Source organism: Dreissena polymorpha, chromosome 2 (genome assembly GCF_020536995.1).
Source record: "Dreissena polymorpha isolate Duluth1 chromosome 2, UMN_Dpol_1.0, whole genome shotgun sequence".
Lineage (NCBI taxonomy): Eukaryota > Metazoa > Mollusca > Bivalvia > Myida > Dreissenidae > Dreissena > Dreissena polymorpha.
In genome coordinates, this window is record NC_068356.1 from 55,006,820 (window position 1) to 55,020,189 (window position 13,370).

At 33.9% G+C, this 13,370-nt stretch overlaps 2 protein-coding genes across 19 annotated transcripts in view; one reads left to right on the forward strand and one right to left on the reverse strand.

The window, feature by feature from the left end:
* LOC127867101 (uncharacterized) overlaps positions 1 to 12,512 on the reverse strand; it is a 242,158-nt gene extending 229,646 nt beyond the window's left edge. For 3 of the 13 annotated variants that reach the window (XR_008043274.1, XR_008043272.1, XR_008043270.1), the window contains exons 1-5: positions 12,298 to 12,509; positions 7,989 to 8,380; positions 7,418 to 7,513; positions 2,945 to 3,175; positions 2,004 to 2,181 (exon numbers count right to left, since the gene is read on the reverse strand). Coding sequence is in view for 3 of the 13 variants with exons in the window: in XM_052408091.1 (XP_052264051.1) it covers positions 3,120 to 3,175; positions 7,418 to 7,513; positions 7,989 to 8,427 (591 nt within the window). In the remaining 10 variants the exon portion in view is untranslated. Of the gene's footprint in view, positions 1 to 844; positions 1,217 to 1,635; positions 1,747 to 2,003; positions 2,182 to 2,944; positions 3,176 to 7,417; positions 7,514 to 7,988; positions 8,448 to 12,297 lie in introns of those variants that run through there. The other 10 variants (XM_052408092.1, XM_052408090.1, XR_008043271.1 and 7 more) reach the window with 9 other exon arrangements.
* Positions 1 to 13,370, forward strand: part of LOC127867092 (uncharacterized) — a 377,266-nt gene that overhangs the window by 87,870 nt on the left and 276,026 nt on the right. The gene's annotated exons all lie outside the window — the stretch shown is intronic.

Here is a 13,370-nt window from a genome sequence, read left to right on the forward strand (position 1 = left end):
CGGTACGTATAGACTACGTGTAGACACATTTTAACACTATTGTTCCAACACTTAAGACATAGGTTAATGTTAAACTTTACCCAAAGTACAATTTACAGTAGGATGCACGGAATCAATTATCTACGCGGCAGAACAAATAAAATCCCCGAGTACACTGACACTTACTGCTGGTCGTCAGCACAATCTTCAGGTAGTTCAAGACATAGGCCCAACATAACATCCCCTTCTGGAAGTGCCCTGCCAATATCTACTGGTTCTCTTGTAAAAAGCCACATATACATGAGTCGCACTCTGAGAAAACGGGGTTAAATGCATGTGCGTAGAGTGTCGACAGTTTCTTCTGTTATTTAATCGCTCGTTTAGATAAAATCTCTTCTGAACAAAGCTCGAGTCGAGGCGGAGTGTGTCGTCCCTGATAAGCATGTGCGTACTGCACTGGCTAATATTTGACGACACTGTAAGAACACGCATTAAACTCGCTTTTCACAGAGCAAGTCTCAAAGTATGCACTGGTATTTATTATAAAGTAGTTGGACTGCGTGCATAATTGTGTATACATTTTTGTATTTCGAAATGTTTATCGTATTAAATGTACGTGACATACCCATTTACTGTCGCCTGTATGTATACAGAAACTGTATCTGTATATGATATTCACTGTATACAATACATATATACAATACATGTTTTGTCGGATCCAAGATTTGCAGAAACGATATATGCGCTTTATAATATCGGCACGAAATTTAAAAAAGCATGATTTTACATTCAATCAAAAGTCAAGTAAAGTTGAAAGGCTGTTTGATGCTTTAATTATGATGGCTCATACACTGATGCAAATTACCTAAAAAATTGTTCTTACAATCCAGTTTTTGTAGGATTTCTCATCTTCGCTGAATACTGTAACCCAACGAATACATCTTGGTACTTCTGAGATATTCACACCGCTGCGCAATACAAGCAGGATCCTCAATCTGCCGTCATCAACATCGGCAATCAGGCATTTTATGAGATTGAAAGAAAGCAGTTCGCTTTTCAGCGATTCTTTCGATACAATTACTATTATCCATCCTTCTCGATTGTCACCATCTGAGAGCAGGAATCTTCCTGGTGTATTTTCATGTCGTATGATGTTCATATGATGTTTTTGTAGCTCTTTTTCGATCTCTTCACAAGAATCTCCATCAATATCAAAACATGATATGTATACACTCATCTGGAAAATTTGAGAAGTAAATAGATTAGATTGAACACATGTACATGTTGCTATAATGACTAACCTTATGCTGTCATCAAACACTGACTAGTGTTTACAAATATCGTTCACGTATGGATACGTAATTTAATTTAATCTAAATTTAAATATTTGATGAATACTAAAAATGAAAAGCAGGTATTTGTTTTAAGGGACAATAACTCATTACATATTTCTTATTAGTATGTTAGCGAGAATGCGCTCTAATCCTCTCCATTTAATATATTTGAAGGTACTTTGAAGGTACATTGCCAGACTAATGTCCGTTCTTTGAATGCATCGGACCAGGCATTCAAATGCTCCAGTACTATATGTGCATACATTATAAAGTATCGATTAGTATGCAGATGCTAGTAAACTTATTATTGTTGTGCACTTACCCTTTTAAAATCGGACAAAACTCCAGCTTATAAGAGAAGTTTCTGCCCCAGTCTTCTTGGTATTGTTTGCCGTCGCTGCCTTAAACAACGCGACAGGAATATCGTTTTCATCTAAAAAATGAATTGCATTTTATCAGCTTAATAAGTATCAAGTAATTGTTCTTGAAAACGTCTATAAATATTTGAGTATACATGTAACAGGTATTGTCTTATTAAGCTTATACCGAGCCAATTATCCAATCGATGTCTCTGCAACATCTCCCCGTAATGCGGGCAAATGCGACATGGAGTATAAATATCTAGCCCTATATTGTTTATATTTGCATGCCGATGTGCATGTTCTGACATAATAAAGAAACGTTAGATACCTTCACATGGAACGATTTCCAAGAAGTCACCCCATCCTTTCGCATCGATTATCTGCTGGTATGATTGACAGAAACGCTGGTGCTCGAGAGCGACATTTATTTTCCCAAGGTGCTGCTTTGCAAGATTTGATATTGCAGTTATCGTAGTTGGTACCTGGGCACAAACGTACAACTCGTTCTGAAAAAATGGCAGACGATTAAATCAAGAATTCGAGTGGTCAATCGAACACCGGAAAAATTGTACGCACTTGTCAGGAATGTTTACGGATTATTACAACATAATACGTGTAATTGTTAAAATAAACTGTACCAAAATGTCATCGAAGTCGCTGATAATTAAAGCCACACATCTTATTTGGCATAGTAAATTTAAGTATAGATAAGAAACATATTTTATATATGCCAATTAAAATATATTTGGTAGTTACAAGGTAGAAATCCGTCTTTTGCGCTTTAAAACTTAAAAATAATCGCGTTTGTAGAAATGGACATATACGTATAGAAATCCTTATTTCGGTTTAAAAAGTGGTACCGTTTGAAAAATAATAAATTGCTTGCTTACTAAGCTATAGATTTAACGACAATTTCGTACAATATCAAATTGCATCTATGTGTATTGATTAACATGTATTTCATTTCAAGGTCAGAGGCTTTAAAATACACAAAATGAACTATTTAAGCATACATCGCACTGGGCTGTGAAAACCATATTTAAAATACAAAATATAATGAATGTGCCAGCATTCTAAAATCTTCGTAATAGTTGTGTGTATGCTCTACGTGTTTATATATTATACATGATACCAGTAAGCACAAACATGTTCACAATTCAAAAAATGGAAAAACTGTTTAACTCAATGTTATGAAAATTGAGTTTTCTATTTGTGATCGGATTTAATTGTTTTAATCCGTACACCCTATTTATGAAAGTATATACTTACGTTCGCGTGCTTTATCTGGTTGATGGTAACAACATAATCTCTGTGTTTTTACCCGCATGTATTCTCTTAAACTCAAATGTATCCACATTCGAAATAACAATGCCTGATGCCGAATTTGACGGAAGCTGCTGTGGGACAGCGCAGGTTTTTGGTACAGCCAACAGAACATTTCCAATCAGTAGTTGTTTGTTCTTTTCTGTAACCATCGCATTTCTCCAACCAATTCTTGTTCTTTGCAAAAGAAAATAAATACACATATAACGATAAAGTTCAATTAATAGTGTCATTATATTACCAATCGGCACGAGTATTCCAAATTTTGAACGAACGCTATTTTTACAGAACATTAACAATACCATGCCTCGCTCGTTACTGTTGTCCTTTTCCCTTTATGCACGATCATATACCCATTGAATTTATTCAACTATACTATTTTGTTAACATTTAAATAGAGCTAAAGAGAAGTTGATAACATACAATGCTTGACTTATATTGGCTAAACAAGAACATCATACAAAGATCTATAATTCTGCCAAAAAAACTAATTTAAGCTATAATTACTTTCTTCAAGATCATCTTCACACAAAGGTCATTCATTATGTAAAGTTTGAGATCCACCTAGTGAAAGAGGAGTTACAAACACATGCGTCAAATGACCATAATATTCTATAATTGTTAAATAGGCTTTACTTATGAAAAATAGTGCTGCTGCAAAAATTCCGATTTGAACGATCATCAAAATATAAAGGTCATACAAGATGGACACTTTTTGCAAGACCAACCAAGCAATAAAAGGGATTGAATAGTAATGCAAAAAAGACCTTATCCTTCCAAACCTTCTCGCAGATAAATGTATTCCTTTACAAACATCTCCACATTGAGGTCATTTAACTGTAAAGTTTTGAGGGAAAATAATCGAATAATAGACAGGAGGCCTAATCTCAAGCTAAAGGGGACTATATATTATAAAGTGGAAACAAGAAAAAGCGCCACAATTTAGAAAAAAAAAAACTGGTTTGCAGTCAAATGCCTTTTTTTACGATCATCAAAACGATAGTGATTTTATTGTGATAATTTGAGCAAGAGTCAGCCAATATTTCGGAACAACTGACGCACGGGCGGTCGGAAAAGAACAATGCTTATTAATTGCCAATCATTGAATTTCATTTCTTTAATGGTGGCCTTATTTCAATCGCCCACCTGGTATAATTTTCAAAGCAAATCAAATTATACCGGTAGCTGCAATACAGTTGTAAACAGTTACACATCGAAAGGCTGAATCTGGAACTTGGACCTGAGTTTTTTACGAAATATTTAAATGTAAACGCGAGATAACCTCATAGCACAAACACAACTAAATTTAATCTTAATTAATTGTAGTTCAACTCATTTTAATTACTATTAACATAAACCACGTTTAGATGCAATTCGTAGCAAAATAAAGTTTTCTTTCTGATGAATGATAATAAAAACTTACGACGGATCAAATATATATCGTTTTGATAGAAAAAGGGATTACCATCAGAGTTTATTAGCTGGACAATCATGTATGTGTTAGTTCATAAAAACAACCAGCTACAACACAACATACCATTGGCAATTTATGGCGCATGAATCAAAATGTACCATGAGTAATTATTTTAAATCATTCATAATGCCCAATGCCTCATTTTGACGCATACCTCAGCGTGTTCCATTTTTCAAACTGTAGCACGACTTATACTGACACGTGCCTTCTTATATCTAAAGAATCAGTACGCCTCACGAATATGCGCCACTTGGTTTAAACATATTTATTCTAGAATGTTTGTACACTTTCCTTATAATATCCGATTAGTCGTTATGTCACATCCGTCATAATTCCCCATGACCTATGATTTCGAATCAATACTAATGTATAATATCTCATAATTAAACATGAATTATAATTTCCCATTACTCATAATGTCGAATTACTTATATGCAAAACTCCTTTTAATCGAGGATGCAACAGGTTACTCATACATTAACCGACTAACATATCACTATAATTAATGTATTAACCGATGTTCTGAACATCTGCAAAATGTTTAAATGTTCGAAATATTCATAGCAAGTCATACAGCGTGAACATGAACTGCCTTTAACAACTTATGCCATGTGTGATTGATAACGTTGGTACATAAGCGACCATATCATGTTTGTGATATTAATATTTTATTAATAAAGTAACTTCATGTGATAGGCTTTTGAATGTTTGATAAGTTTCGCATGCAATTTTCCTGTGTAAAAGCAAATAGATACAAATTACCGGAAAACAGTGTACAATACAATCTTTTTATTTTTTGTGGGGAGGGCGCGTACGTTTGCATCCTATACCTGCCAGCATAGTTTGAATGTTTTTCGTGTTTTGTTCGTGTATTTGTTTACGTTTTAAATGCAATTGCTGAAATAATCTTTGTGTTTCCTTCCAATACAGACCAACGTGAAGTGCTGTTTTAAAATTGATTTACGTTTAGTAATGGATTTCTAAATTGATTAAAAATTGTTTCATACGGTAGTGGTGTCATCTTTAACGACCTACTTTACGAATGCAAATATAAAATTGTGATAAGTAAAAATTACTTGAACTTGTTAATATTGAAGCTAATTAAGATCATAATTATTGATACAATTGATATTTCGAAACACTTTGACGAGCAATATATATCGAAGATTCGTTAACAAAACATCAAATACCCAGACCAACATCAAGTAATCAGACCAAAGTCTCTATAGATTTTTTGGGTCAATCAGATCTAGGTGTAATACAGTATTGTTTTGTTCTGTTCTGATTGTTATCAGAAGTTAATTGTACGTCTCAATTATAGCGTATAGCCCCACTCCACACACATCACCGGATAAATTTGTCCCTCCACAAAGACATAGCGAGTACTGACCATTAAGAAAAGACAACTTAGGTACTGGTTTATGGAAGTTCAACTTTGCTTAATGACATATTATTGATACCCGTTTTCGGAATGGAATATTGATTGAAGACAAGTAGGCAAAAGCGTTATTTGGCAGCATGTATTGCACTAGACATGAAATTAATGTAATGTCTTTCACAACAAATGCATTTAATTTACTTAAACCATTTTCAGGTTAACCTGTCATAGATCGCTAGTATGTTAAACGGTCAATATTTTTTATCTCTTCTTACAATGTCCCATGAATCGTTATGTCTCATGGCTCATAGTGTCACATTAATTATAATGACCGATTAATCGTACTGTCCCATGACGAATTATTCATCATGCCTCATTATGTCGCATATGCACAAAATGTCTTTGAAGGTAAAATGACTCATAGTTTATCATGACGTATAGTGCCACATGACTAATATTTGATAATGACTTATAATGTCACATGACTCATAGTTTTTCGTGCCTTATAATGCCACATTACTTATAGTTTTTCATACCTTGAAATGTCACATGAATCATAGTATATCTTGCCTTATAATGTCAAATGAATGATACTTTATCATGCCTTATAATGTCAAATTACTCATAGTTTATTATGCCTTATAATGCCACATGACTCATAGTTTGTCATGCATTATAATGTCACATGACTCATAGTTTATCACGCCTTATAATGCCACATTACTTATAGTTTTTCATACCTTGAAATGTCACATGAATCATAGTATATCTTGCCTTATAATGTCAAATGAATGATACTTTATCATGCCTTATAATGGCAAATTACTCATAGTTAATCATGCCTTATAATGCCACATGACTCATAGTTTGTCATGCATTATAATGTCACATGACTCATAGTTTATCACGCCCTATAATGCCACATGACTCATAGTTTATCACCCTTTATAATGTCACATGACTCATAGTTTATCTTGACTTATACCGTCGCATGCTGATAGTTTATAAAAGCCTTATACTGTCACATGATTGATAGTTTATCATACCGTATAATGTCACATTAATCATAGTATATCTTGTCTTAAACTCTCAGATTACTCTTAGTTTGCCATACCTTTTAAATCTCATTACTCATATATTAACCATGGATATATTTCATTGAGCCTCATAATGTCTCATTGGTTATAATGCAAGGACTGATAAGCATTCATACCGCATTATGCGCAATAAAACACCATATAAGTTGACTCAAAATGTCTAGTTAGCCTTGTGCAACAAACATTGTGTTATGGCAAATGTAGTTATTTGACTTTGCAGTATTTTTAATGTTAAAAAATATGTTAGACTTGGAGATTTAACAACATTAGGCCATACCGCAATCTTGAACAGGTAAACTTTTGAAAACATTGATAGTGTAAACATATGACAGACATGGCCATTGTGACTCTTGTCCTTTTCAAATTTATTATTCGAAATCGTAATACTAGTTATTTGAAAATGTTAACCAAAGATATAAACTACGGAATACATGAAAAGGTACAAAATGCATGCGGCAAAACGACATTACCTTCAGCAACATAGCACATGTAACCGGATATGTGGGAATGAACCAAGCCAAGATGCAAGTTTCCCGCTGGTAATTCTTCGTCCAAACACACTGGAGCTGAAACAATAATATTATATTTGGTTAGACCGCAAACACAATTACCACCTGTTATTAAATTGTATTCAAGTGTCAGGCCAAATAAAAAAATAAAATATATTATTAAGTCATATTCAAAACGCATACTTTTATTATTCAAAAAAGGAGTTTTGTTTACGATTTTTAACAATTCGCAGGATGAGTAAAACCATGTGAAAATTGGTGAAAAGATATGTGTGTTGCCAATTTCAAAATAATAACATTATCAGCATTACACAATATTACATGGTTCATTTTAATGCGTTCAGTCCATTTATAATAATGTATATTTAGGATTCCATCATAAAAAGGTTCATTACATGTTCAAAAGAAGTATCAATCGTTTGGCTGTATTTATGTTAAAAAACATTTACAACGGTTACGTTAAGCAACTTGACATCGGGAACGTTTGCTGATTATTTTAAACATAAGGTATGAATTATAAGGTCATACTAACTTTTCAGTTGTTTGAGAAGCCTTTCATATCCCTGCCATTCAGTGAGGTCGACAAACGTCTTGGGCGTCAACGACAGCAATCCGGTTTTCAGAAACCCAACATCTTCACGTCGATTTCCTTTGTATGCGACCAAAAGTATCATGTGATTTTCCACAATTATGTTTTCTAAGGCAGACAAAACTGCAAATGTGAACCATCCTTTTGAAGCAGATTGATCTGTTATAAGAATTATTATTCTGTCATAACGATTAATTGAATTGTGAATGTTATTCATAACTTCGGTTCCAGGTATTCTTATTGCATGGTCAGTTTGACATGTGTATCCACCATTCTTTTCAATGAAGAACCTCAATTTGTCTGCCTCTGTTTTAGACGCTTCGTTTGCGCCTTCACTGTCATAAAATATAATCGCCTTTGCATTATTTCCACCGGACGCCATAATTACACATACATGTTTTAACAAATATATTTAAATGTCAGGAGCATATATATTGAAATCAATTCAGATGAAAAAAAATCCAGATTTAAATTCAATATAAATAATCCTTATATCCAGTCCAAATTACGATACCAATATATTAAATTTCGATTTTATTTGATTAAAATCAGTCTTTGATACAAATATGAAATCGAAACATAAACTACTTTTATTATTTAACCAGTTACTATAAATACACACATACGGCTACACACCACGGATCGATACATTATAGACACCGATTGAAGGAGTTGGTGTAAGCTTTACAGCTGTGACATTTGCTATACAAAAATTCAAATATATATCATGTAACAGTTTCAAATTGTTAAATAAAGGAACAAATAATTTAATTTTTAAATCGCTTCGCAATACACAAATTAACTGAATATACTCGCTAATATGATCGCAGTTTTGTGTTTTTTTCTTCTTCGCCTTACATTTCTTCTACTTCTACTACGACTACTAATTTCATTAAATCATCATCATCATCATCATCATCATTATCATCATCATCATCAACAACATCAACAACAACATCATCTACATCATCATCATCATTGTCATCGTCGCCGTCGTCGTAATCACCATCATCATCGTCATCATCAACAACAACAAAACAACGTCATCATCAACATCATAAACAACAACAACAACATCATCATCATCATCTTCTTCGTGATCATTACCATCTTCTTCGTGTTCTTCTTGCTTTTCCTCTTATGTGGTATCATCATAAGCAACATTATCATTATCATCATCGTTATTATCATAATAATAATAATTATAATCCTATTTATCATAATCAACATAAAAATAAATAATGCTTTTTCTAATGCAACTATTAATGGTAACATATGGAAAATAACATTATATTTGAAAGGCGAACTATGTTCATCTTAAGTAAAGAGATTTTCATTGATTGAATCATCTTATCGCACGCATATACACTCTAGGAAATTACATTTAAAATAGTCATGTTTGATTTATAAAGATAAACTATTTTTCATATGCCAACGGTTGATAATTAAATACATAATCATTAACAATTGAAAAAGGCATATCGCAATTATTCCATTGATTTCAATATGTAACAAAAGTTACTCATTATCATACACAAGTTTTTACCCGAATTTCAAACCAATATGGAACGTGCTCTGGGAAAAGGGGCTTATATGCATTTGCGCAAAGCATCCTTCCGCCTTAAAAGGATTTTTGATAAGAAGATGCTTTATGTAAACAGAAAATATCATAAAAGCGGAAACTTTCGTCATACCTTAGCCTGTGCGAACTGCATAGGCTAATATGTGACGACACTTTACGCACATGCATTGAACCCACTTCTTACAGAGCACGGCCCATATATATGGTGTTGTATGTATGCGTGTGCTTGCTCTGCTGTGTTGTATGTATGCGTGTGCTTGCTCTGCTGTGTTGTATGTATGCGTGTGCTTGCTCTGATGTGTTGTATGTATGCGTGTGCTTGCTCTGCTGTGTTGTATGTATGCGTGTGCTTGCTCTGCTGTGTTGTATGTATGCGTACATACATTCAAATATATATCATGTAACAGTTTCAAATTGTTAAATAAAGGAACAAATAATTTAAATTTTAAATCGCTTCGCAATACACAATTTAACTGAATATACTCGCTAATATGATCGCAGTTTTGTGTTTTTTTCTTCTTCGCCTTACATTTCTTCTACTTCTACTACGACTACTAATTTCAATAAATCATCATCATCATCATCATCATCATTATCATCATCATCATCAACAACATCAACAACAACATCATCATCATCATCATTGTCATCGTCGCCGTCGTCGTAATCACCATCATCATCGTCATCATCAACAACAACAAAACAACGTCATCATCAACATCATCAACAACAACAACAACATCATCATCATCATCATCGTGATCATTACCATCTTCTTCGTGTTCTTCTTGCTTTTCCTCTTATGTGGTATCATCATAAGCAACATTATCATTATCATCATCGTTATTATCATAATAATAATAATTATAATCCTATTTATCATAATTAACATAAAAATAAATAATGCTTTTTCTAATGCAACTATTAATGGTAACATATGGAAAATAACATTATATTTGAAAGGCGAACTATGTTCATCTTAAGTAAAGAGATTTTCATTGATTGAATCATCTTATCGCACGCATATACACTCTAGGAAATTACATTTAAAATAGTCATGTTTGATTTATAAAGATAAACTTTTTTTCATATGCCAACGGTTGATAATTAAATACATAATCATTAACAATTGAAAAAGGCATATCGCAATTATTCCATTGATTTCAATATGTAACAAAAGTTACTCATTATCATACACAAGTTTTTACCCGAATTTCAAACCAATATGGAACGTGCTCTGGGAAAAGGGGCTTAAATGCATTTGCGCAAAGCGTCCTTCCGCCTTAAAAGGATTTTTGATAAGAAGATGCTTTATGTAAACAGAAAATATCATAAAAGCGGAAACTTTCGTCATTACTTAGCCTGTGCGAACTGCATAGGCTAATATGTGACGACACTTTACGCACATGCATTGAACCCACTTCTTACAGAGCACGGCCCATATATATGGTGTTGTATGTATGCGTGTGCTTGCTCTGCTGTGTTGTATGTATGCGTGTGCTTGCTCTGCTGTGTTGTATGTATGCGTGTGCTTGCTCTGATGTGTTGTATGTATGCGTGTGCTTGCTCTGCTGTGTTGTATGTATGCGTGTGCTTGCTCTGCTGTGTTGTATGTATGCGTGTGCTTGCTCTGCTGTGTTGTATGTATGCGTGTGCTTGCTCTGATATGTTGTATGTATGCGTGTGCTTGCTCTGCTGTGTTGTATGTATGCGTGTGCTTGCTCTGCTGTGTTGTATGTATGCGTGTGCTTGCTCTGCTGTGTTGTATGTATGCGTGTGCTTGCTCTGCTGTTTTGTATGTATGCGTGTGCTTGCTCTGCTGCGTTGTATGTATGCGTGTGCTTGCTCTGCTGTGTTGTATGTATGCGTGTGCTTGCTCTGCTGTGTTGTATGTATGCGTGTGCTTGCTCTGCTGTGTTGTATGTATGCGTGTGCTTGCTTTGCTGTGTTGTATGTATGCGTGTGCTTGCTCTGATGTGTTGTATGTATGCGTGTGCTTGCTCAGATGAAGACACTTAGTCGTTAATAATTCGCAAAGTTAGCCCAAACTGAGTATGAGAATTGCTGTTTAAATTTACTCAACTGCTAGTGTCGCTCTAGTCTGAAATATATAGAGATTAATGTGTTACTGCCTGTTATTTGTGTAACATATCAGATGAGGCTTAGAATAAAAAGACGGCGAGGATTGCTGTTTTCTGTGTATCATACCGCTACGTTCCTATTTAAAATGAAACGCAATTAAAACATGATGCAACGTTTCAGTTTTAGCCGCAATGAATATGATGTGCTAAATAATTATGAAATATGTTGTTTGCGGTTTTTGTTGTATTTGTTTTCTAAAATATATTAATTATTGGTATCAAGCTGTTTGTTTTTTGTAGAATCTAATTATATTGTACCAGAAAGGATAATTGTATTGTTGATCCCAAGTAATATGGTCTACACCCATTAAATAAATATATCAGACTTCGTTATATCAGGCATAAATTAATGTAGTAGTAGTATGATAAATAACGGAATATTATGACTGAAAAACACAACTTTCTGAAAAATCCCTTTATTTAAATTGTGCAAATTAGCATTCCTAAACTTAAGTAATGGTTATATGTTAACATATATTTCGAACAACTTAAGTTCTAATAAATAACATATTAAAGAAAGTTAACTTACACGAATCCGTTATAAATATCAATACGAATCATTTGTATCAATTCAAACGGTGTATACACATAATCAAATTGTCTTGCTCATTTAAGAATTCACCACAAAAGATTTGAAGAATACGTAGTAACTCGTATGGGTAATTTTATTGGAAATTCCAACAGCTCAAAATTGAAACGCGCATGCTCTGTTACATAATGGTATACAGTCGCAATCCAAACTTTTGATTACGCAGTATGGCCTGGATGCATATTGCGTGTGATGCAAGGAGCGGTCTCGTTACATGTAGCTCAATCGGTAGTGCAAGTTGTGTACAGCGGGATTTTTATCTTCGACATATGACGGTTCTCTAAATACTGATTTCACTCATGAAACGGCCTCTAAATGGTTTCAATGAGATTAAGAAATTAAATGCATTTGACCCTGATAACTGATCCTCGGTATGGGAAAACCCAGGTTTGTCCAGAGTAAGGCCTATATAAATATATGTTAAACTGAACTATGCGGATATCTCTGGATTAGAGTAAGGCCTATATACATAAAGGTTGAACTGAACAATGCGGATATCTCTGGATCACAGTAAGGCCTATATACATATAGAATAAACTGAACAATGCGGATATCTCTGGATAAGAGTAAGGCCTATATACATATATGTTAAACTGAATTATGTGCAGATCTCTGGATCAGAGTAAGGCCTTCATAAATATATGTTAAACTGAACTATGCTCAGATCTCTGGATCAGAGTAAGGTCTATATACATATAGGTTAAACTGAACTATGCGGAGATCTCTGGATCACAGTAAGGCCTATATACATATATGTTAAACTGAACTATGCGGAAATCTCTGGATTAGAGTAAGGTCTATATACATATATGTTAAACTGAATTATGCGGATATCTCTGGATCAGAGTAAGGCCTGTAAACATATAGATTAAACTGAACTATGCGGAGATCTCTGGATCAGAGTAGGGCCTTTATACATATAGGATAAACTGAACTATGCGGAGATCTCTGGATCAGAGTAAGACTTATATACATATAGGTTAAACTGAACTATGCGGAGATCTCTGGATCAG